General features: G+C 38.1%; 1 protein-coding gene across 1 annotated transcript; it reads left to right on the top strand.

Moving 5' to 3' along the window:
- The first annotated feature begins 27 nt into the window (after positions 1-27).
- LOC149200268 (uncharacterized) lies at positions 28-2,279 on the top strand. The gene is made up of 2 exons (XM_089399544.1): positions 28-1,066; positions 1,194-2,279. The coding sequence occupies exons 1-2, from the start codon at positions 980-982 to the stop codon at positions 1,554-1,556; spliced, it is 450 nt and encodes a 149-aa protein (XP_089255670.1). The 5' UTR covers positions 28-979; the 3' UTR covers positions 1,557-2,279.
- The last annotated feature ends 24,855 nt before the right edge of the window (positions 2,280-27,134 follow it).

The following is a 27,134-nucleotide window of genomic DNA, read 5'->3' as shown; positions in this document are numbered from 1 at the left end:
AAATACATATTTTGCGGCATATGCCAAGAACGGGAATGCTCTAGGGGTTTGGCGTTGTTTCGTCAAATGCAGCGATCAAGAATTCAACCCAACGAGTTCACTTTTGCGGGCGCAATTTCAGCCTGTGCAAAATTGGAGGCTCTGGAAGAGGGAAATGGAGATTCATGAAGATATAATTACAGCTGGGTGTGGTTTTGATGTGATCATGGAAAATGCTATGGTTGATATGTATTCGAAATGTGGGAGTTTGGAGGATGTGCACAAAGTGTTTGCCAAAATGGTTGCACGCCAACAGAACTTACAGAGGATGCACGCTAACTGATTGCTTAAAGTCCTGACCCAGCGTCTAAAAATAATTCCTTTTAATTATAATTTATTTATTATATTTTTTTTTGGCTTTGCGCGCTTGGATCGATGATGGTTTTTTTTTTTTTTTAAATCATGGATTCATAAAATAGCAGCTCGAAAGGCTTTTAGAATAGTAGGCTCAGCTGGAAGCCCATGCAGAGACTGAAAATGAAGTCCATTCAGAGATTGAAAATGAAGTCCATTCAGAGACAGATAATGATGTGCTTTTTAATGAAGGTCACAGTCATGAAGACTCAAGGGTTCTGCAAGATGCTGCTGAACGGAATGGTTTGGAAACTGAAGAGGATCCTTATACGCAGTCAATTGAATATGACAATACACCTCACAATTCAGATACAGAGAAAGGAACTGTCAGCATGTATATAGGAGAAACAGAGGCAAGCCAACCTTTACCTTCGATGTTGGATAATGTTCAGCAAGATGAGATGGCTACAGAGGTCATTTCTTCTAGCAACAAGATGATTGAAGAGAATTAAAAACAACACTATACACTTGAAACAACGCAGATTTAGAAGATTTGGATCTGGGAGAACTTGAAAAACCATTGCCATTCAAACAAGAACTAGAACATGGGTATAACCCTAAAGAACCACAGGGTGTGGAAACAAACATGGAAGAAGCAGAGGAGGAAGTGACATCTAACCATGCCCTATCAGATTCTCAAAGGCAAGATCAAAAGAGAAAACCTAATCGTAAGGTGAGATTTCTGATTCTGATTCTATTGCTATGGCATAGGTGATATTCTATTCCTTTACACTGATGCCATTATTTTGTTATCACTGTTATCATTGGGATTATTTCATGCTCGTTCGAACCAATTTCAGGATATTTCTTCTTCAAAAGAGAAGATAGCTCAAGCAAATCGCAGCAAATCAGCAATTTCAACAAAATCATTATCAAATGCTACATCTAGGGCATCAAAGCCTTTGGTTTCTTTTGAGCCTAACAAACCTGCCAACGGGCTTCTGAAGGCTTTAAGAAAATTGGAGAATGGTCTCGGAATGAGGAAGGAGGCGAGTAGTGGAGAGACAACCAAGAGTAAAACCTCTCTTTCTATGTTTTTAAACAAGTCAGTGAGTCTAGTAGCAGACAAAGGAACTTCCACTAGACAGAGCTCTGCAAACAAGAAACAACCTTCAAAACCTCTTCGAAATGGCTCAACATCGTTGATTGCTTCAAAAGCATAGGTATATGTTTATTGCATAAATATTATGTGGAATAATGTCCCTTGAGATTAAAAGAGACAATCAATTGATTTTACGCCAAAGATATTATTATTGGCTAGCGTAGGCAGGTTTATGCTGAAATTTAATATTAAAGAAGTCATAGTAATGACAGGGTTGTAATCGATATGATGTTAATCTCTTAATGACAAAAGGAGATATGTGCAGAGATTAGCACTGCTGAAGCGACCACGAACTACCCATTTTGCTGGCTGAGTGAACCGCATGGTATTTACAGTCAATCTGAAGGTAGAGTATGAAAGAGGGGGGTCGATTTGCTGTTAGTTTAAAGGCTGGTATAGTCAGTCTTTACATGGGCTGATATTTCTATATGAAAGGGGAATGAGTTACAGTCATCTTGGAGTCTATTTCTCTTAATTTTGTATGGCTGGAACCTCATCCAAAGCACTTAATGTATTGAAGTCCACACCGCTGAATTATTACCAGATTTGCTGATTATGAGAGGGTCGTGTTCCCTGTCTTAGTGGGAAGAGTTAAAGTGTTGTGCGTGGGATTATTATTTGTACCTGTTGTAGCCTCTGTTGGAGAGATATAATCTTGCTGGTACATTCTGGGCATTGTAACAGCCATATAATTGGGCAACAGTCAACTGGTATTTTATTTTATTCCTCTTTTCATTGCTGAAACACATTGTACAGTGATATGTAACTCTTCGTGGCCTAATATAAATTACATATTGCTGGGTTAAGGCTTTATTCATGGCGGTATCATGCTACTCTGTTTGCCTTATTTGAATCGAATTATAAAAGTGCACCTACAACCATGTTCTCACCAAATGTTTGACAAAACTCCTCACCGAAAAACCCAATAAAACTCAGAAAAATTGTGGGAGGTTTCGAGGTATCCCAAGGGGTATCTTATATCTGGTGCATAATCATCCTAATTCACAGTACACCATTTAAGATTGAGACAATTTAATTGGCTTCATATTATACAACAGTCGTATATACTCTAAGAGAAGCTCAAAAATATATACACCAAACCGAAAACCAGTGTGTTCAAAAATGGTATCTCAAAAAGAAAAATAAATAAATATAATCATTTCCCAACTCATATATCTTATATAGAGGGAAGCTAAAATTTGCTAGTTGGAGTAGTTCCGAGCCAACATATTGCATCTGTGCCAAGTTGCTAAATGAATAGAAAATTCAAAAAAAATATAATCTCAAATCGTTGTAAATTAGGAATGTGTTTATGTAACTAACACAGATGCAATCTTAGAATGGGACAAGGAGCCAATGCTCTGGGATATCGAAAACCAGAAACCCTTAGCAAATATAGCTGACTCCCCTATATGCATTGTTGAGTGACGCAAAAAAAATGTTGACAATAACTTGTCCACTAATTTGACAAAGCATATGTGCATATAAGTGCCGAGAAGGATTTGCATCATATGCCTCAAACCGATTAGCATGATACATGTTCATTCAAGGAACTCTTTGTATGGGTTGATACAACTCACATAAAAACAGATAAGGCATCTGCTACTAAAATGGAAAGTTTAAATGAATGTAATTGCTATAAAAGATCAAGTGACCGGGTATTATATGCGTACAACTGCAAGTAAGGACCACAAAAAAAAAATTGAGAACCACAATAACTGGCATCCATAATCCGTAAAATCGTCAGTTACAAAAATGTCAAAGACTGAAACAACATTTACCATAACACAATCCAAACCTCATAAAGATCACGATGTCAAACCAGTTACAGTCAAGGAGTAAATCATGTAAACTTTGTTCAAAGAGAACTGGGTTCAATAACCCCGAAAAAGATGACGCAGTAGTAATGCAATCAGTTGCTGTGACCTTGTGATATTTTGAAGTTCTATGAAACTAGACGGTTTAATAGAGATGTGTATATAGAAGGTGTAGATTTATTTTATTTTTTTATTAGAAGAATCAGCAATTAGGCTGGTTTCATCCTTAGTGTTGTACTGAGATAAGGACCTGTAGCAGCTCTTTATCAAACAATCTCAACGCTTAGAAAGTGACCAATAGGTTCACTCAAAAACCCTCAAAGCAAAACCCCTGATTTCAAAATCCTCTCAAAAAGCAAAGGAGGCAGTGATTCTGAACTTATCAATTAAAATAGGCCCTCCAATCTTCTTTGGCAAAGTGTTTATGTACTAGGAGACTATTGGAAGGCTTACTAGATGTATGATTTTTTTTTTTGAACCTAATTTGTTAGTTATCCATTATTATGAATCCAATACCATTATGTATTTGTTGGCAACTTGGTCCCTTGGGATACCCCTTGTTCACGAGTGATTATTAGAGATTTTCATGCTTCTGAGTACTTCAATTTTTTTTTTTTTTTTTTTATAACTAAAATCCAACATCAACCTAAAAATTTATAGAAGTGGATTGGTCCATAGGTCTCAGTGTTTGAACTTGGCTCTGATACGATGTGTAAGAGACCTCCCTAGGGTCTGCTAATAGAATTAATTTCTTCTGAAATTAAATGCGATAAGAGGCTTTAACTTACCTACTTACACGGCTTTTAAACAAATAAAATTTTAACATTTACATTATAATCAACATAAATTAAGGTGAATATTTCATTCTAATTAACTTTACAAGAGTAGTCTATGGAGGAATACTTATATCGGTGGCTGTTGGAGATACCTCTGCCCTGCTTCTCCTACTGAACGCTCTTTACGGACCCAACCGGATTTACCTCCTAGCCAACTAGGAAATAATTCCTAACCTAGAAAACCTCCACAGGTTCCCTAGCCCTCCGAGCCCAAGTCCAACCATATGTAGTGCATGTGTCCAAATGAAAGATCCAAACCAAGATAACAATACTTCCCTCCTCTCAACAACCCAAGAAACCTCCACAGGTTCCTAAGGTCTCCAAAAAACACAACAAGCCCAAACAATCACAACTAACCCCCACAATCATAAGCAAGACCCCCAACCCCCCTTTTCTTCCTTCCCCCTTCCCTTTTTATACCCTCCTTCCCTTCTCCATCTCAACCACCTCTCACTAATGTCATTAACTTCTCATTCATCCTTACAGTTGACTTGTCTTCTCCCAAGTAAGCTGGGAGGACATTTGGAAATGTGACATGAATATAAAATTAGGAATTTAATGAGAAAGGACCATGTCTTCTCCCAAGTAAATCTGAAAAGTACATTTGGGAATGAGGTGAATATATATATATATATATATATATATATATATATATATATATATATATATATATAGTTAAATGGAGAGGACTATGTCTTCTCCTAAGTAAATGTGAGGGTACATTGGGGAATGTGAGATGTAATTACATGGAGAGGACCATGTCTTCTCCTTAGTAAATGTGAGGGTACATTGGGTAATGTGAAATGAATATATATATTGATAATGAGATGGAGAGGACTATGTCTTCTCCCAAGTAGATGTGAGGGTACATTGGGTAATGTGAAATGAATATATATATTGATAGTGAGATGGAGAGGACTATGTCTTCTCCCAAGTAAATGCAAGGGTACATTGGGGAATGTGAGATGAATACATATATTTTGAAATACTGGAAGGAGACCATATCCTACCTAATATTCAATTTGAGAAGGTAAGTGGGGAATTTGAATAATGGAAATCATGAATTTTATATTAGACCAATGTTTCTCAATATTTTCAGATAATGTACACATTAACAAAATTTGTAGGATAAGATTTAAGTGGGGAATTACACCACATAGGATCGTATTGCCGCTTTAACCATGCGTTATTGAAACCACCAGTGGATTTCGGAGGGGGTCTCAAATGGTAAATAGTTTTGTACCTGGGGGGTCCGAACTCCTCCCATTGATGCCACGTAGTATCAAAATGGTTTTGGAAAAACAAGATTTTGGACCCCCTCCAATTGTTAAAGCTCGGATGACCTTGGGGGATCCGAATGAAATGACAACCTTTGATCTTTATGCGCTAATTTTTTACCATTGAAAAGTGATCGATATATTTTTTTTTCACAAGATCGGTTTATCCCCTTCTATGATACCTTTTATTTAGTGAAGTATTTATTTACTTTTTTCAAAGCATTTATCCCAATAATACCGGTTTCAGATCCTCGAGAAAAACGTCTCTGATCCTCATTCTAGGTTGTTAGATCGCCCACCATTGCTATAATTTTATGAAAACTTGCTCAATATTATGCCTCGGATCATCATTCTAGGTTGCTACATCGCCCACCATTGCTATAATTTTATGAAATCCTGCTCAAATATCCATGACCCATAATATAGAAATGTAGGGCCATTATATAGAAATCTAGTGCAAGGCTCAATGTTATTTTTAATCAGTTTGTCATCAATGGATTTGGTTTACAACACATATTTAATAATATTTTGTTTTTCTTTCTGTAGCAGTTCATTTGTTTCGTTATATTTTACATGGTAATCAAAAGACACTTAAATTTTAGATGCAGATTTTGTTAATTTATTTACATTGAGGAATATCTGATAACCTATATTCATGGAAAAATTAAATGGAAGCTTAACCGAGTATATGAACATTTATTAAAATTTGTTAACATATAATAAAAATCAATTAACATTAAACAATTTATCATTCTTTATATACCGCGAAAGAGGTGAAGCAAAAAGGGAGGTCTTACCTGGAATTATGCCGAAATGAATTGAGAAAACTGAAGTGTCGAGTTGGGTTGTTGGGCCGAAATGAACTTGTCCATCCTCTTCTTCTAAGAATGTCTAGGTTGGGATTGCACCCTTGATTTGAGATTTAGGGCCCCAACCTTGGTTGTAGATGCAAACCTATTCATTAAGATTCATCAATTGATTTTTAATCATCATATAGATCAATTTATATGTTATTTTATATACATGCACATAATCAATCTTCCTAAAACATGGTTGATCTTTGTGTGCCTTAGACCATTAAATGCCACAAATCATAGTGAGATGTGATTGAGTGTAGGTTAAGTAATTGCATTGTGGGAGAACTAATATGCATTTACAATGTATATCAAAAGAAGAAAGGTGCATTGTAGAATGCATGTGGGGTCATAAGAGAGGCATCATGTCACTATACCAAGGATATAAAAATAAAAGGGTATAAAAAATGTGAATAAAAAATAGATACATACAATATTTAGTGAAAATAGGGGTTTTATAAATTTGGAAGGTGGATTTATATTGGTAGGGGGTTAAATAATGTGATTTTTAGAGATGTTTTCCAATATGTACTCAAATTAAGGGAATTGTTGAGTATGTCATGAACACACATGCTATGTTAGAGGTTTGGTGGGTGATGCCCCCATGGTAGAGTGACTATTAAGGAGATGAGAGATGCATTGTCGACATTGTATCAGGGATCTTCCGAGAAACGAAAGGTGTACTTGGAGCAGAAGCTGAGATCTATGCAGATGGAGAAGGGGGAACACACTGGTCCGTTCCTTGCGAAGCTTCAGGAGACCCAAGATGAGCTGGCAGTTGTGGGTTCGACACCTCAAGATTATGAGATTGTAAGACTGGTGCTCAACTCAGTCTTAGAAGTGTGACAAGTTTTTTCCAGAGCATCCTGGGTAGGGCGACTTTGCCAGACTAGGACGGAATGTCGGAAACTCTTCAGCAAGAGGAGCTGAGGAGAGACTTGGTCAACTGTAAACTTGACCGAAGTAGTAGTAGTGGGTCAAAGCCCAAGGAGGAGGAAGAGAATGCAACCCTCGCATCCAAGGGGTAGCAAGTGCAATGGAAGAAGAAGAAATATGTTTCAAAGATCAAATGCTTCAGGTGTGGTGAATTCGGTCACTACGCAACACAGTGTCCTCTCAATAAGAAGGAAAAGGATGAGAAGCATGATCCGAAGTTTGAAGTCACAAAGATTGAGGAGGAGTTCGCCATGACAACCTAGGCATCTCCAGGAGGGAGGTGGGAAGATTTAGAGTTGTAGTGTGAAAGAATTATATATAGGAAGGATCCTTGAGGAGCCCACTTGTCAGATCAATTCCTAGCTACAGGATCCCAGATCTGTAGTAGTAGGATGGACCGGGTCAGTTGATGTAGAGGAGTGTCAGAGTGACAGTTGCAGTGGCTAGGAGAGCCAGAGACTGAGCAGTGCAGTGCAGATTTGGCAATAGTGGAGTTGGCATAAAGCAAAGGTTAACAACAACGTAAAGGCTTCAGAGGGTCAGCGTAGGGACTAGCAGGACTTAAACTCCAACAACGAGATGCATCATACTAAACACCAGTTCAATAGTTTGGGATGCTTTTTCATTTCTGATGCAGTAACAACAACAGTTGGAGAAGGTTGCAGTGCAGATGCAGTATTGGCAGTAGCAGTTTGAGCAGCAACACGGATGAAAATTTGAGAGGGAGTTGTAGTACAGATGAAGTGTTGACAGTAGCAGGTTCAGCAGTAGTACAGATGCAACATTTGTGCAATAGTTGGTGGATAGGATTTTAGACATCAACAACACAGAAGGAGATGTTACAAAACAGAGTGATGCTTCAGTAGGGTGCATTGTTAGAGCACATTCCTCTATAAAAGGGAATGTTGATTTTTGGTAGCATCGACTGTGCTCTAAGTCTCAAATTTTGGAGGAAGGCTTAGACACATGAATTCTCCAATACCCAGAAATCCTTTTGGTAAATTCCACCCGGAGACAATTTTATTAAATTAATTAATTATTTTTAATAGGTCCCTAAGTCTAAACTTAGGAAATTAAACTAATTAATGGGTATTAATCTAACTGTGGGTGAAACTTCTATAAGAAGATGAGGATCAAGCCAAAATTATCTAATCCATTGATTAGAAGCTAATCTGGGTCATTGGTTTTCCAACAGAGAGATATAAGAAGACACTTGAGGGGCACTTGGAGAACACATAGAGGGGAGATCAACAGTTCAATTTTTTGAAGCATAGCAGCTCCCAGAGAGATTTTCGATAGTGATCTTTTGCAGTGAGGGGCAAGGATAATATCTGAAGGGAAATCTTTCCCAGTCGAAGAATACTCAGCAGAGAAGGCAGAGAGAGATCCAACAGAGGCAACGCATAGCTAGAGATGTTGATGCAGAGCCACACAAGGCCACGCAGAAGCCAAGAGGGAATCCCAAAATTTTCTGAAGGAATCGATTGCAGAGTCCGGAATACAGAGTGTGAAGCCGGAAGGTGAAAATCGAAGTTCTTGGGCAGAAAATCGATCAACGGAAGGGGTGACATTGTCCCCAGAGGGTGTGACGTTGGGCTAACGCAGTGACAGTGTAGAGGTAGCCAGGGGCAGTTCATTCAGTGGTTGGATCAACCAGGATTTCTAGTGATAGTGTGAGTTAACCTCACTTATCTCTCTATCAATGATATTCTCTGTATTTGGATTGCTAGGAAGGCATCCAGAGATCCTATTCAAAAATTACTACTGCTTAATAATAAAACCCGCAGCTGGTGCATTGATTTTCCCACACTGGGTTTTTCTAGGGAGATTTGTCCAAAAATAAATGTGTATATGTGTTGTATTTCTTTCTTTCTCAGTTTCTTGTTTCTGCATATAATTTAATTAAGTGAAAGTTGTAGTTGTATTTACTTTGATATTTACAATAGAACACCGTAATAACTTGCATGGATTAACAAGTAGGAGAAGTAACATCAGTTTACTGCAGTAGGGATTCTGGGTTTATGAATTTTCATATGGAGCTTAGATTAAAGAATGGATCCAAAACAGTTAGGCGTCCTTTCTTAGATATAGACCGAATGTAAGTGTGATGGTCAATGGTCGGTTTGGATTTCATTTCATAAAGGAGGAATATGCAATGAAAATTGCAACATTACCCTGGGTTAAAAGACATGGATACATGGTTCTCTAACATTGGAAAGTTGGATTTGATCATGTATTACATAAATTCTCTAAACAACCACCCCCCCCTAATAGATCAACAAAGGTGTCATCGGAAAATGATCATTGTGATATGAACCCCTCAGGTCAGAAGTCTGGGGAGGCCCTTGAATATACTATGGGAATTGAGATCTGCAACAAAGAGGAAATATTCTAGATAAAATCCATGAATCTACCGCTCTTGACTCCAAAAAATAGGAAAGGAAAAGCAATCGTAAAATCAACCAATAAATCAAGCCGACTCTCATTATTGTCTCCAATTTGCAACATAAATGATCTCAACTAAAATATGTCTCCAATATCCATTGATGTGGATTTACAGGTGCTGACAGGAAACCTTGGATTAGGCCACCTATGTCTATTAAGAAAAAATTTGTACAAAATACAGATTGTAAGGCTGATGGGGGATCGAAAAAACCTAATTCCAGTCGAAGGAATGAAAAATAAATCTCACTCTTTTTGGGGATATAGAGACTGAACTAAACACTCAGTTCTTTGAAGCTATGGAGGAGACGCTCTAGCCACCATTTGATCCAGGGCCTTCCAATGGGTCAAATGAATCAATGATGACTATGGAGAAATATCTCGAGATTATGCTCAAGGTATGTCCTTCATGGCACTGTGATGCAACCATATGGCTGCCACACCCTAAACACCTTTGGGACTAGTTCACCCTTATAAGACTTTAAAGCTCCATGCCCACATATACATATCGGAAGTGTAGTTTGGTGGTTTTTCTTTAAAAATGGGACCACTTAAGCTATCAAAACCCATTACATTATCAGAAGTGTTTCATTCCACTTTAGCCTTAAAACCCCGATCAACACTTTTTATTGCAATACATAGAAACACGAGAAATACATGGGAAACCCCGCCCCACACATATATCCGGATCTCAAATATTTTACATCCACGTTCATATATATCGGCGGATCTGCTCTCGGTCCATTGCCTTCCTAATGTGTGCTCCGATCACCGATCCCAAATCGGTTGATATCCACTGTTCATTCTCTTTTCCAATCCATCGATTCACAACTGTTTTGGGCGGACAATTAACACGGGGATTAACCGCCCGATAAAGTAGTTTCCCTATTCACCCTCGCTACTACGTGTCGAAGGGTGAATGGGATCGAGTGACCACCATTCAAATCCACTTACAGTTCATCAGCCACTCGAAATACCACACACTGTAGAAAAACTACTTTCGCGATCGAACGGTCACTATTGATCGCGATATAACGACTACGATTTGATCACATATCGCATAGTCGCAATCCTCCAAGCTAGGCTCTGTCTGCTTTAGAGTGCCTATCCAATATTCTTACAGACTTGATATCGATATAAGCCACCCTTTATAAGATTTCAAATCCAGATTTCAAATCTGATTGTGTTTTGCGCTAATCCTTAGTGTAGTTCAGGTTTTTCCCTTGCGGGACCAAAACTATGTAAATAGACTTCGCCGACCCGGCATCAACAATGATATTTAAAATAAAGCCCCAACTTCTATCAATCATACGTTTTAGACGTTAAACATTGTTAGAGTCAGTCTTTTCAGTCCTTCGTTAGAGATCAAAACTCTTTCTGCACCTCATTTTTAGGTGTCTTGTTCCATTCACTCAACTGTATTCTGCTAGAGGCATGCCATAATCTGACGGAAGGGTCTTGTCAGTTCATTCCCCTCATGTCTTGTACCTGCTGGCTTAGGTATTTTCGTCAAAGTTATTAAAATCCATGAAAATCAATGTTTGATATTTTAATGGAGAAGACTCATTTCAGTCATTAGGTCTAGGGTTTGAAAATTGTTGTTCTCAAAGTGCTTCAGTAATACTTGCAGGCTAGAGGAAGGTTCAATAATTCACTCAAATGATGTTTCTGAGAAATAAAAGATGAATTTGGGAAAACTAAGAGAGGTTTTTATTTAAAATAAGCCAAGGAATAAAAACCTCCTTCACTTTTTACACAGGTGTCACAGTTTTATAAAAATCTCAAAAATACAATTGGCTCGGGAGAATTGATGCACCTCTGAAGTGACCTTGGGAAAATCAAGTTTTCTTCTAGCTTGGTTGGCCAAATGAATTGCTTGATGAGTCAAATGATGACTAGACACAAATATCTTTCCAATTAACTATCATGAGCTCAATTTGGAGTTGAGAAAGACCTTCAAAAGTTGACTGCAACATCACTTTGCCTTGAGGTAGCCTCATTCTGCACATTTTGACCAGTCTTGGGAGATTTGACTTTTGACAAGGAAAATGAACTCCAAATTGCAAAATTATAGTTGGGTTGGAAATTAGACTCAAATACCTTTCCAACGAGCTATCATTCACCCAATTTGGACATCGGGAAGGTCTTCAAAAGTCATTTGAAAAAAGGGCATGGCGCACTTAGGGGTCCGCACCTTGTCACAAAGAAAGGTGCGGTCAGGTCCGCAGGATCCATGACCATTAGGTACGGGACCTAATGGTCATGGACCATGAAGAAAAAGTGTGGACCTAGACATTTTTTTGCAAAAAATAGGGTTTTTCTCCCTGTGCGCTGCGCCACTAGCGCGGCGCTTAGGATTGGGAGCTCCAAATCACAAATGGTTTTCATTTTTGGATTCAGCATGAAGAATCATGACTGCTGGTGCATGGACAAGAAGTTTGGGCAAGTTTTGAGTCCCCAGGAGGTCAAAAACACTCAAAAAATGACCTCTCTGCCCCTATTTTGACACACAAGAAGCAGTCTTTGGAGAATGAAGTTTTGGAGGGGCAAATGAGCACCAAGTTCAGAAATTCCACTTGGGTTAGAAAGTAGACAGTCCAGGCTTTCCAACAAGCACACTTAGGCATAATTTGGATTCGTGCAGGTACCTCAAAATCGCCTCCAAAGTGGTACGGTGCATATAGATTTGGGCGTGGTGCATATAGACCCAAAGGCCAAAATCACTTCCGCTCCGCGACATTTCAATTCGCGAATTTCTCCAAGTGGGCCCGCTCATTTACACTATATTTTTTTCGGCACCTAAGGCAAAGTTTAAATAATATTTTCACTAAATGTTGGCTTCTATCCAAGTGGCAAAGGAAGGCGAGCAGTCACCCAAGACATCTTTCATTTTTGTAACACTGCACCTGTAACTAATGGTTGGCTTTCCACTTCCACTTTGTAATGATTCGAAAAACTCCCCAACTCTTGGTCATTCTATTTCCTCATGGCATAGTCTATTTATTGTATGCAAACCATTTGCAAAGGGTTGGCCTGTAATTTCTGGGAGACTGTGGGAGAGAAACTCAGTTCTTCATTGTATATTTTGACAGAGGATTAATGAAAGGCAGCGGCTCTATTTCATGAGATTCATGTGGTTGTGAGTATAGCAAATGTGTCTCTTATGTTTCATATGCATTTCGTAATGTTTCACAGTTCATTTCATATTCATTTCCAGTGAAATTTTTCTAAGTTAGATAAGGTAGAATTCATTTTCATTGCTCTGCCTGTGGGAAAATTTCATGTTCAGTGTTCTTCTTCTGTTGAAAAGGATTCATGTACTTATGCCCTTTTCACCCTCCTAAGAAATTCCTCCATTCCGTGTTATTTCAAACTAAATTGCTAGACTTTCCGCCTATCTTGCCTCACGAAGTAATCTGTCCCTTTGTATTAAATTCTCTGCTCATTGCTGTCCGTTGGTCCCATACCATCCTAGAAACTCAGTCATTCATAAAAAATTGCTTCTTGTATCCATATTTACTTACTAGCCTAAGATCAATACTTCACTGTTAGTCATCTCAGACCATTCCATTTACTTATTCGCTGAGTGTGACTCAGAGAGAGCCCTCTCCTGTTCTGGTAGGGCTAGCTACCAGACTGAGCGTGGTTTGTGGTTACCCTGAATTTTGTCTTCCTTCAGCCTAGGGCAGATTTAGGTGCTAACAAACATAACAAAACTAAGGGACAATCACTCTGCCCGAATACAATGGAAACAAAAGCACAACGAGGGTTTCCGCAAGCTGGATAATTGATCACACACACACAATATCATTCATTCAACATAAAACGATTATAGAGTCTCGCCTTGGACGATTACACAAATGAATATCTCTATTTCAAAATACAATCCACACACTATCCTCGCTCTCGCTCTACTCAATCCTCTCCTGAATCTTTCCTCTCTAGCCTGATTCTTCAAATTAGTGGCCTATGTTCCTAATCTTCCCGTAGGCTTACAAATCCATTGTGAATCCTACCTCTCTGTCTCCTCCCTTTCAGAAAAGAAAGGAAACACATATATGCTCTGTCTAACCATCTCCTTCCACAAATGAAGGACTTCCCAATATTTTGAGAAATCACATCCTACTCTAACTAATCAATATAACTAATTGGCTTGATCTCCACGTAGGGATGATCACATGCCATTTTATTCCCAATTCTATTCAGAATTAGGCAATAGTTAACTACTTACATAATTTGAAATTAATACAAATTAAATAACCAATTCTTCCTCCAAACTTTCATTAGCCACAACATAAGACCATACCATCACATTGTTGGCTAGGTCTAGATTCTCCTACATCAAACTCCTAAGGTTAAAAATAATCATGATCTCTTGATCATGTGCTTCTGATCTCTGTCCTCCTAGATCCCTTACTTTGTTAAGTAGTCTGTCCTTGGTTACTGTTGTTGTTTGTTGTTCTCTCGGTCTCCATACTTTACGCTGTATTGTCCCATTAGTTATGCTCTCACTGTCTGCTGTTGTCTTTTTCATATATCTTACTACTTTTTGTTCATCATCATAATTTATGTTAGACTTCCACACTTTAATTTGCAGTTTACCATTACCTTCACCTGTACCATTCTTTCTAGCCAATCTTCCTTCCTTCTTTTGTCCTCTATTTAGTTTATTGGAATGTTTTTGTATGAGTCTCCACAACTCATCAATTTCTTTGTCCACTTCACTTCTTAGATGATGAATACTATTCTTCTGCAACTGGATGTGTTCTTGCATAAGAACATCATAATCCCTGTGCCAATATTTTTCCATATACATTTCTGAAATGTACAAATGCCTTCTCCATTGATCCCCTGCAACAATTTCATTTCCTTCTTCTAGTTTCTCATTCATGGCTTCACCTCTTCTTACTTCAATTCTCAGTATACCTGCAACTCCCCAAATTTCTTGAAAACTAAGAATTCTTCTTGCTTGCTTAGGTACTTGGAATACCTCTTCTTCTAGTAACTTATTTTTTGCACCCTTAAGGATTATGACATCATCTTTGTCTACTTTTGAAATGTCCTTTTCAGTCCCTTTTTCCTCAATAACTCTTTGTGGTACAATAGTAATCCTGTTACTATCATCTCTTGAACTTGTCTCTAGTTCAACAATTCCATACTTTAAATTCAACATCATTCCATCTTTCTGAGACATTCTGATCTCATCCCTCCTTACTTCAATCTAATCTTTAGGATCAACTTCTTGTTTCAAATTGACTTCACATTTCCTTGTTTTTGCATATAAATCTTCACCCGAATTAATCAAATCATTAAACACAAATGCTTTACCCTATTTCCTTATTATGCCAACATTTCTGACAACTTCTTTTCCATATAGTCCTTCTTTACTCTGGCTTTCTTCAAGGTTAATAATCTTCAATAACTGTTTAATATCTACGAAGTCCTCTATATCAACCTTCACTAGTTGTTCTCCTCTAGCTTCAATCCTCGATAGTTGTCCAATATTTTCATAATTTACTACAACTATGTTTAACAACTGCTCTTTCCTTTACATCACAAGATTATGTGAATTGCCTTCTTCTAACTTCTGAAAAATCATATCTTTACTTTTCTTTTCACTTATGACAACACTAAACAGTTGCCTTACTTCAGTGTATCTTGCATTTACACATAAAATATTAGTTTCAAAACTATGAGACACCAAGGTCTTCATAAGATTCTCCATTTGGTTCGTACTAGCTTCATCAGTTTTCCTGAGAAAAATCTTTGTTCCATATTCATATGAATGGATCTCTTCCTTTCCAAACACTCCTTTGACCTCAATAATTCCTTTGCCACCCTCCTTTTCACCTATCCTTTGGATGTCATCTGATTGGACATCTTCCTTCACTTGACTGTAACTTTTCTCTTTATTCTTCATATGGTTGTGGATAGTCATCTTTCCACCTGTTAATATGAAAGTGTCCAACAATTGCTTTTTTCTCCTCAAGTTTTCATAACCTACAAACACACAATAACTTTCAGTTTTCAAAATACAATATCTATCATCCTCTTTTGATGCTCCAAGCACTAATCTTCCATCATAGATCTTCTGGATTTCAGTAGATCCTTCTTGCTATGACTTCATTCCTTTGAGTCTCTCCTTCTCTAACAAATCAATATGAATTTGTTTAAGTTCCCTAAACTTGTTCATCAGCTTTCCATTCCACCTTTGTTGCAATAGCTTCCACTTGACCATTTTCTTCATTCTCCATCTGTATCTTTGGTCTTCATTTGTCTTTCTTTGTACTGTCAAACTAATATCTTGTTCTTCATTATGCTGCCAGTTACTATACTTCTGCAATCTAATGCCTTCCTCAAATTCATTCTCATGTTGTTGATCATCTCTTTTAAATTGTTGGTTCCTTCCATCTTTATCCTGTTGAATTAATACTTCTGCTTCCTTCATGTCTTTGAGGACATAACTTCCTTGTTGCTCCTGATCTTCCATTTCACCTTCAAATAATCTCTACTCAATTTCTCTGATTTCAGCATCATATTTATTAATGTTGTCTTCCATACCTATAGTCACATCATTAACTGAAGAGTCTAAACATTCACTTAACTCTATAAATGTTAGAGACATTTCATCCTTATCATGCATAGTAACCATATCCTTTTCTTCATCAGGTTCTGAAAGCTTCATTTCTCCTTCAGGTTCCTTGAGCAATATTTCCAAGAATTCTATTTCCATATGAAATCTCTCCAACAGTTCATCACAACTTCCATTCTCAGCTTCATTCTTTTCCTGGCAACCCTCTTGAGTTATTCTATTTTCTGCATTGTCATATTGCAAAGTTATTTCATCAATTTCATCAAACAAATTCATTTGTTTACCTTCTTGGAATACCACTATGGCATTTTCATTAGACTTGTGATCCATATCAACTTCATTTGACTGTCTTACACCAAACATAAATTCATCTATGAGTTCTTTCTGCTGCAATAAATCAACACCGTTTTCCTCTAAAAGGCATTATCCATCATACTTCACCTCGAGAGCTTCATTCCTATTTGTGATTGTTTCACCAGACTGTCCATCATTCTCTGCATATCTTGCAAACATACACAAACTATGAGAATTAAAATCACAAGGCTTCATTGCCTCATCTAATTACCTTGTCAACATATATTCTAATTGTTCTGAACTATGCCAATAGTTCATGAGATCTTTAGCTGATCTCCCATTATCCTCTTCACCCAACATTTCACCCTATTCTGGTCTACAAATGGAAACTTCCATTTTTGCTTCTGCTTCTCTGAGGTTTTCCATCAACCACTTTACATGTTCTTGTTGCAGCCTTCTCTGCAACTTAGGCCAATTCACTAGCTTTTTCTTCAAGACCCAACTTTGTCTTTGGTTCTCCTCTAGCAACATCACTACCGCATCAAGTTCTTCTCTTATCTCAACAATTTCCTTGTCAATCTCTGCTTGATTCATCTGTTTTATACAGATTGTTCAAGCACCCTTCTCCTTCATCTTATAGCCTTCTTCTGAACCTTCCATATGACTTTCCATAGCCATCTTCTCTTCTGTGTGAGCTCCTACACCTGTAGCTAATCAACTTCCTTCTATGTTGATCTTCTCACCAAGCTTATCCTTTGCCTGGTGTCCAAGTCCTCTTTCCTTAGAACTTGCATTGAGAAATCTGGCTCTCTCTCACTGGTTGCTCCACTCACTTCTCTTAAGGACTCTTCTGTCCCTATCTATTCCAAGCCTCAGCTGGAATGAGGTTATGCTACAATCTTTAAGAACTTCCAAAAGTTCTTCTACAGTCTTACTGTTGTAGTCTTGTGCCCAACATTGCCATTCATTCAACTACTTTAGCTTTCATACCTTTGTAGTCATAACATTCATAAGCAAGACATCCTTCTTGTAGGAAATTTTCTTCCCTTTTCTTGCTCTGATACCAAAAATGATGCAACCATATGGCTGCCACACCCTAAACACCTTCGAGACTAGTTCACCCTTATAAGGCTTTAAAGCTCCATGCCCACATATACATATCGGAAGTGTAGTTTGGTACTTTTTATTTCAAAATGGGACCACTTAAGCTATCAAAACCCATTACATTGAAGTGTTTAATTCCACTTTAGCCTTAAAACCCTGATCAACACTTTTTATCGCAATACATAGAAACACATGAAATACACGAGAAACCCCGCTCCACACATATATATGGATCTCAAATATTTTACATTCGCGTTCATATATATTGGCGGGTCTACTCTCGGTCCATCGCCTTCCTAGTGTGTGCTCCGATCACCGATCCCCGATTGACTGATCTCCACAGTTCATTCCCTTTTCCAATCCAATGGTTCACAACTGTTTCAAGCTGACAATTAACACGGGGATTAACCGCCTGATCAAGCGGTTTTCATATTCACCCACACTGCTACGTGTCGAAGGGTGAATGGGATCGAGCGACCACCATTCAAATCCGTTTACAATTCATCATCCACCCAAAATATCACGCACTATAGAAAAACTACTTTCGTGATCCAACGGTCACGGTTGATCGCGATCTAACAGCTACGATTTGATCTCATATCGCATAGTCGCAATCCTCCAAGCCAGGTTTTATCCGCTCTAAAGCACCAATCCAATATTCTTACAGACTCAATATGGATATAAGCCACCCTTTATAAGATTTCAAATCCGGATTTCAGATTCGACTGTGTTTTGCGCTGATTCATAGTGTAATTCAGGTTTTTCTCTTGTGGGACCAAAACTATGTAAATAGACTTTGCTGAATCGGCATCAACAATGATATTTAAAATAAAGCCCCGACTTCTATCAATCATACGTTTTAGGCGTTAAACATAACAAAACTAAGGGATAATCACTCTGCCCGAATACAAAGGAAACAAAAGCACAGTGAGGGTTTCCGCAGGCTCGATAATTGATCACACACACACAATATCATTCATTCAACATAAAACGATTATAGAGTCTCACCTTGGATGATTACACAAATGAAATATCTCTGTTTCAAAATACAATCCACACACTATCCTCGCTCTCGCTCTACTCAATCCTCTCCTGAATCTTTCCTCTCTGGCCCGATTCTTCAAATTAGTGGCCTCTGTTCCTAATCTTCCCGTAGGCTTACAACTCCATTGTGAATCCTATCTCTTTGTATCCTCCCTTTCAGAAAAGAAAGGAAACACATATATTCTCTATCTAACCATCTCCTTCCATAAATGAAGGACTTCATAATATTTTTAGAAATCACATCCTACTCTAACTAATCAATATAACTAACTGGTTTGATCTCCATGCAGGGAAGATCACTTGCCATTTTATTCCCAATTTTGTTCAAAATTAGGCAACAATTAACTACTTACATAATTTGAAATTAATACAAATTAAATAACCAATTCTTCCTCCAAACTTTCTTTAGCCACAACATGTGACCACACCATCACATTGCTGGCTAGGTCTGGATGCTCTTGCATCACAATGTTGTGCTACAAGCTCACAAGGAAATTGGGGTGGCCTTGTTGCAATTCGGGACTCATCATATTTCTCCTTTCAGGGATACAAGACTCGTGCTAGTATTGTATTGATCAATTACTTTCGGGGATTGAGACACAAATTTCATATCTTAAACATATATTCCCCATATAATAATCGTAAATCTTTCTAGGAATTGGTTGAATTATCTGGAATCTTGGATATACACCCATTGATTATCATTGGGGATTTGAAATTTACATTAGAAGCAAGAGAGTTTTGGGGACATAGGGCCAAATTGGACCCATTGCCTGTCTTTTTCACTGATATTTTTAATTGAAGGGCACTTAGAGACATTGCTCTCGCCCCTTTGTGCCTGACCTAGCGTAATGGTCGATCTAGGGAAGACTGCGTAATGAAAATAATCAATAAATTCTTAGTGGAATCATTTATGTGTCGTAGGATGAAACAAATCCAATCATGGACATTTTTCTTCGACATTTATGATCATGATGCCATCATCCTAGAATGGCACGATGAGTTGGAGCAGATTAAGTTACCTTTTAAATTTAATCATATGTGGTTCAACGATCCAAACTTCCAAGAGTTGGTTCATCATTCTTGGACCTCCCCGGTCTCTCTAGCCATTGACAACCCTTGGTTATTTTTTCGAGCACCAACATTAGGCCATACTGAATCTGGGGATTAGGAAGGATAAAATTCTTAAACTACAGGAAGAGGAATGGTGGAAAAAATGTCGATTAGCTTGGATCAAGGGTGGAGACTAGAAAAATATATTTTTTTCATAGGGTTTCATCCAAAAGGAAACAAATTAAACTATATATGGGCCATACAAAATGATTTCGGGCACATCCACTCCCCAGCTAAGGATATAAAAATAGAGGAAATTTGATTTGTCAAAAATCAATTCATGGAAAGAGAGGGAGACTTTATGACAAACAAAATGGAAATGGTCAACCTGTTTCCTGCGATGGTCAATGATGAGGATACTGCTCTGATGGATGCTCAAAGTGCGGAAGAGGAGTTGCTTCAAACATTAAGGAAACATCCAAGGACAAGAGTGTTAGGCCTGATGGTTGTCCAGTCGATTTCTTCTTACAGTTTTTTGAATTGATGGGATCTGATCTTGACGACACGGTGGAGGAAATTAGGTGTTCTGGACACATCCTAGGTGCAATTAACTCTACCTTCCTTACATTAATTCCCAAGAAAACAAATTCTTTGTTTCTCTCTAACTATAGGCCAATTTACTTGTGTAATTCATTTTATATAATGATGTCCAAGCTCATTGCTAACCGAGTCAAAAAGATTATTTCCCCTCATATTTTGTTGGAGCAATTTGGATTCTAGTCTAAGAAGAGGATTCGAGACACAGTTTCCATTGCACAAGAATATATTCACTCTGTCGAAACAAGGAAGTTAAAATCTTGTCTTATTAAAATCAACCAAAATTGTGCATATGACTGTGTGGATTGGGAGTTCCTCGCCATGATTTTGTACAAAATTGGATTCATGAAAAAACAATTGTACAATGGATCATGGCTTGCATCACAACGACTTCAATGTCAGTTCCCATATATGGGGAGCCCACACAAATTTTTAAAATGCACAAGGGGATTAGACAAGGCTATGCTTTGTCTCCATTTCTATTTATCCTTGTTATGGATGCCTTCAGTAAAGGGATCAATGCCATCAAGGAGGTTGGCACCATTTTAGGTTGTGGGATCTCCAGAAATAACAAATTGTCTCACCTAATGTTCGTTTCTAATTTCCTATGCGTAGGGGAAGCTAAAATCTCTAAGTGGGACTCCTTCTACAGGATATTTGAGAAATTTGGAAAAGTTTCCAGGTTGAACAAAAATAAAGAAAAGATTAAGTTAATCTTAGATGATGGGGACTCGGTGGAGTTACTCAAGATTGCCACATTATTTGGGGTGAAAATTTGCCCCATGTCTGAGGGCTTTATGTACTTGGGATGCTATTTAAAACCCTACAAATACAAGTAGATTGGGAGTGGCTAGTCACCAAATTTGAAAAGGTGTTAATGTTGGGACCACAAATGGTTAACATTGGGGGCAGGGTCATTATGAAAAAGGCGGTATTACGAGGCATTCCAGTGTTTTGGATGCAACTATTTCATATCCCCCAGTGAATCATTCAAAAAATTGACTCAATAATTACCAAATTCCTTTGGTATGGCTCTGATTCTAGTAGAAAGATTCACCTCACTGGGTTAAGTCCGATCTCTAGTCCAATCAATAAGGGCAGGTGGGGCATTCTAGATTCTAGGAGATTTAATCTTGCACTATTGGCTACAAATCTATGGAGGGTTTTTAGTGAAAGAGGAATGTGGCAGAGTATCATGTTTTCCAAATATATACATCATCAAGGGTTGGAGGAGTGGGTTTCTGCAGCGGGGCTCCATCGAATTCTTATGCATCGATCATCTGACATAGCCTTAGGAATTTGATCTCATGGCTTTGCAGTAACGTCCACTGGTTGGTTTGAGACGGTCAGAGAATCCAAGTCGGGATGGGTGCCATAAAAGGAATGCTCGACAGTCATCTCCTTTCGGATCCTATCATCAACATCCTTAATCAACAAAGTATTCACAATCTTTCTAGCCCTTAGATGGGTCGTTTAATGCCACTATTTGTCCCTACCTGGCCACATGCTTGGAAAATCAAGAACTCGACATTCCTTTAGAGTGAATGGGAAGGCTATCACAACCTCCTTTGTCATGTTGGAATTAATTTATCACAACGACATGATCGACTGGTTTGGGGTGGTCATAACATCAATGGTAGGATTGTTGCCAATGAAATATATGAATACATTACCTCCAACATCCAATATTTACCCCATGTGGATTACATTACTCATCTATGGAGTTGGGAAGTCCCATTAAAGATTAAATGTTTCACTTGGTTAGTTATTCATATTCACATTTTAACATGGGATAATTTGTTGAAGAAGGGATTTGTGGGCCCTGTTAGATGCTCCCTTTGTAGGTATGATTTGGAGGATTGCAACCATCTATTTTTACAATGTCCCTTTGTATCTTTCATCTGGGTGGAGGTTTCCACACTCGTAGGGGTCTATGTTATCAGAGATTGCTCCTCTATACCTACTTGTATTTTCTCTTAGGAATGTCAAGCAAAAGCCTTTAGGGCGGTCCCTCTATATGTCCTATGGGGCATTTGGTGCACTCAAAATGAGTATATTCTTTAGAGCATTACTCTTGATGCTAAGATTACTTCTCTACAGATAGTTGCACATTTCTGGGAAATTGGCCCTTGGGTTCCCAAGGCGACTTCCTGGCCCATTAAGCTTGTTGACTTGGATGACATATTCTTGATCTTATATTTTGATGGAGCCTCTCATGGGCATTGTGGATTTGGATTTTCTCTCCTTATTGACACCTACTTACTCTATCGTTTTCGTTGGTTTAGAGGCCACAGGGACAAGTGTAGGGCTGAAATGTTAGCTTTATGGGGAGCCCTTCAATGCTCATTATGGCTTAGCATTGAAAAAACACTGATCATTGGGGATTCTCTCTCCATGATCCATTGGATCCAAGGATAGAATGCTTTGGAGGTCCCCTCTCTTTGCAAATGTATGCAGATGATTCAGGATTTAAATGCTTCATTCTCTGAGATATATTTTCAACATGTTTACAGAGAATAGAACACAAAAGTTGATGCTCTCTGCAAGCATGCTTTGTCTCTCCTTCCTGAACAAATTCTCGATGGATCGATCTATGGATAAAGTACTTTTGAGATATAATCTATGTTCCCTTAACAATTTTTTCTTGATTTCTATGATATTTTAGTCTTTGTCCTCTTCACTTAGCAAAGCGTTTCATCTGCATTATCTTATTTTTGTAGTTCTTCTCCTGTGGATATTATATATTTTATTTATGAGTTAACAAGGTTTTTTTTTCTTTATATTTTTTCAAGAAACCCTCTAGGTCTGTTGTTGAACAACGGACAGGCATATTGTCTCGATCATGAACTAAGATCATGTAAAACATTCTTTGATTAATGTAAGAATGTTTTGTTTTTTTCTCCTGAAAAGAAATGGTCAAAAACAATATGTTTTTGAGAATCCAATAGGGTAATAAATTAGGGTTGGTTTCTATTCCTTGATATTTGCTTGTGAATATATGTTGGTTTCTTATTACTTTTATTATGTTTACTTGATCAAACAATTACCAAAACATAAACCATGAATATCGCACAAGACAATGAACACAAGATACATGCTCCAAGCTAGGGAAAAACCCCACAAGGGGGAAAGTCCATCCAATTTTCTCTTATTATAGAACTAGATCAAAGTGAGAAATCAAAGAACCAAAAACCAAGACCAAGACCTCCCACAAGACCCTAGTTAGCCCTCCTTCCAATCTTTTACAACCAAGTCAAATCTAACAAAGTCAAGGATTGTCAAATCTCTTCAAATTTGGTCAAACTATGATTTTCTATCCCTACAATAGATCTACAATTTTCAGCCCTTACAATTCTTTGAAAGTTTGCATGTGTGTCAGAATTAGGGCTGAAATTTCGCACATGTGACATAATTCTCTCTCCTTTGACCTTCACTCTCTCTCTCTCCTTTGACTTTTGCTCTTTTTTTCTTGTTTTTCGTTGGTTTTCACTCTCTTCTTGATATAGAAATCGAAGTTGCTTGATGGTATCCAAATGAGGTCGAATTGCATTGTATATATACACATTTAGGAGGTCGAATAGGTCCCTTGTAGGGTCGACTTGTCGAGGAAGGGCCGAATTGGCCTTGTGGGGACAAAATTGAGTCTTTTGACTCAAATAAAATTATTTTATTCTCTCTTCCGAAAGTCCAAATGGGACTTGACTCAAGTACAATAGATTGACTCATGAGAAACATTATTTTGACTCAGTCAACCCTAGAAGCATGAAGAACATGCTTGACTAATGAAATAATAATAATAATAATAATAATAATAAACTATTTTTCTTCTTTTGTTTTTTCATGAAATACATGATGATACAAGTACAATGATAATTATGAAGACCAAACTTAGTTACATTTTCCAACACTCCCTCTTAACTAGGGAGGTATTCATAATTACATACTAGGATATACAAATACTCTCAAATTGAAATATTCTCATAAGAAGAGTTCATTTTGATAAGCATCATCTAGCATCAACATCATAACCCTCATTGTAAATCTGCAATATAGCAATACCTTGACTAACAAGCTCTAACTCTCCACTAGATTAGAGCACAATGTTGGGAGGCATACATTTGGACACCACTATTGTTGCCTCTTAAGGTACATACCCCATTCAGATGTTCATCAGCTATGTCCTTACAAGATTATTCTTATCTTGAATTCCCAATTCTCAAAGAATATCGAACCTCTTTAACAACTCTTATCTTAGATAGCCTGTCCTATCCTCAAAAAGTATTAATCCTCGAGACTACCTATCTTGGATTTCCAATCCTCAAGAAGTATCAATCCCTAGATGCTTATGCAATCTTGCATTCTTTCTACCAATGCCTTCACTAGACTTACAGTTATTAGTCCTAGCCTAGTCAATGACACATGGAGAATAAAATGTCCCTCATCATTCCCTCTCAACTAGGGAGGAGATCCTTACTCCCTATCAATCAGGGAGATATAACCGCAAGCCTCAGCTTGTCTCAATCATCAACTACTTTTTCTTTCTTGGATATTTAGTTGTAGTTGCAGGGCTCCTATCTCATATCACATTATACCGAGATTCAACCTTCCTGGATGTCAAACATTTTATGGAGCCAAACTCTTTCATAGTCTATCTTCGTGATAGCATTTTTCCCATCATCCTTTTATATCACTTTCCATTAGCCACCATTTGTAGTATCTTTGACATCAAAATTATCTTGTCAAACCAATAAATGTAGAGCCAATTATAGTTCCCTCTATAAGTCTGGGGAAAGTGAACTTCTTCTAGATCAATGTTGAATCCGTCACACCACCAAGTGATCAACAAACTATCTCATGACTTCCTATACCAAATTGATGCCTTTCTTTCCTTTACAATGTGCACATTTCTCCCATGTATTCTTCCTCAAAGTCATATCATATTCCAAACATATTTTCTCATCATTAGAATTGCCAAAACAGTGAAGATACTTCAAATTTCATGCTACAAGTTCCTTTAAGCCACTTCGTGCTTCTAGCATCCTCTGAAGTTGTCATTACTATCTTCCTTAAGTTCTTCAAGAGACTGTCATTAGTGGAATTTCGAGGTCTAAAATGGGCCTCCTAAGAAAAATGTACAACCAAAATAAACTTTATAAGAACAAATAGGATTCATGATGATGATGTTAACCATGGGGGATGATTCACCATTTTTGGAGTAAAAAAATAAAAATATTAAAAAATAATAAAATAATAAAACTACTTTTCAACTCTTATTTTCAACTTATATCTCTAAGGTTTTACTAAAATTTTGAGTGGGAGCACTCATTGGATGCAACATTTAATTCCTCATCCAAGGAGTACCCATGTTGAATACTTTCGATGGACCCTACTACACGAAAAATGAGAAATACATGAAAAACGTGATTGCAATCATGTTTTTTCATGTATTTCTCCTTTTTCATGTAGCAGGGTCCATCGAAAGTATGCAACATGGGTACTCCTTGGATGAGGAATCAATTCTGCATCTTTTCATGTATTTCTCATTTTTCATGTAGCAGCGTCCATCGAAAATATGCAACATGGGTACTCCTTGGATGAGGAATCAAATTCTGCATCCAACAAGTGTTTCCGCTCGAAATTTGAGTAAACCAATAGGGAGATAAGCTGAAAAAATAGTTTTTTCTTTTTTCCCTCTAAAATTTGATGATGTAATCAAATATTATTTTATTATTTCCACTATTGTTTTATAATTTCCTTAGGAGTCCCATTTTAGATATTATATGTTATCTTGTAGATAGATAGATATTTTAGAAATTGAAATTGGTTCATGGTGTTCTTCCCATATGTTATGATATTATATATTGAATAACTTAAATTTTCCAATCTAATCAAGACATATCATTATAAGCATATTTCTTATCTATATTCATATTTCTCTTCCTTTCAATTGTAGGTTTTAACCTCCCGGATGCGGGTGCATTGGAGACGTGGTAATGGCATGAGCCATCACGTGGGCAGGTGGCAGGCCTACGACGTCAGGTGGTACCACGCGCAGCGGGATATTAATCCGCTTGAAAGCAGACGGACGAAGGCATTAATGCCTGTCTTCTCGGCTCGAGGGAGGAGGATGGCGTTCGATGCAGCAGAGTGTTTAAAGCAGAGAGGGCTCGATTTGCAGAGGGATATGAGCGATCATTGTGGTGAGGCCCTGCTCCGCTCAGACGGAAATGGGAGTAAGGATTTGAGGTGCGTTCCGCCGGTTTCTGGGCCTGGAAGGAGCACCACCTGCAACAGTGCGGTGATTGTGTTGGTTTTCGTAGCGGTAGGAGCTCAGGGTGCTTGTGTTGGTTTTCATAGAGGGAGAAGTTCAGCAATGCCGAGGGAAAGGCCGCGGATGGGCAGCCGACGAGGGGGAACCAGAGGCAGGGCCCTCCCGCAGCAGCATGATTACAATTCGCCCTCCTCCTCCATCGAAGTAACGTCGCTGCCTCAGAGATTCCAGGGCAGCAATGAGGAGGAGGGTGGGCATGATGGCAGAAGCCCAAATTCTGAAGAAGGACAGATGGAGCTCCCAATGCTTAGGTATCGGCTCCCCTGCCCTCAAGTTAATTCTACACTGGTTGTTTCTATAATGATTGAGCCTGGCGTTACACAGAACATGGAGGCAGAGCCTTTGCCGGATGGGCAGCGCTCCAGCAGAGAGGATTCACCTATTGCGTGCCTTCCGGTTGAGGCTGGAACTGGTTGGTTGGCCCCTGGACGTGAACTTGGACCGGATCTAGCGCGCCCAGCT

The sequence above is a fragment of the Pinus tabuliformis genome, chromosome 2_1 (assembly GCF_031772625.1).
Source record: "Pinus tabuliformis cultivar Carrire ecotype Pingquan chromosome 2_1, CPIR1, whole genome shotgun sequence".
Classification (NCBI taxonomy): Eukaryota; Viridiplantae; Streptophyta; class Pinopsida; order Pinales; family Pinaceae; genus Pinus; species Pinus tabuliformis.
This window is presented reverse-complemented; position numbering and strand designations above follow the sequence as displayed.

Bases quoted from the DNA above. Each gene is read 5' to 3' on its own strand.
- LOC149200268 (XM_089399544.1), top strand. From the start codon at position 980: ATGGAAGAAGCAGAGGAGGAAGTGACATCTAACCATGCCCTATCAGAT. The intron at 1,067-1,193 runs GTGAGATTTCTG...AACCAATTTCAG, and splicing joins AGAGAAAACCTAATCGTAAG to GATATTTCTTCTTCAAAAGA.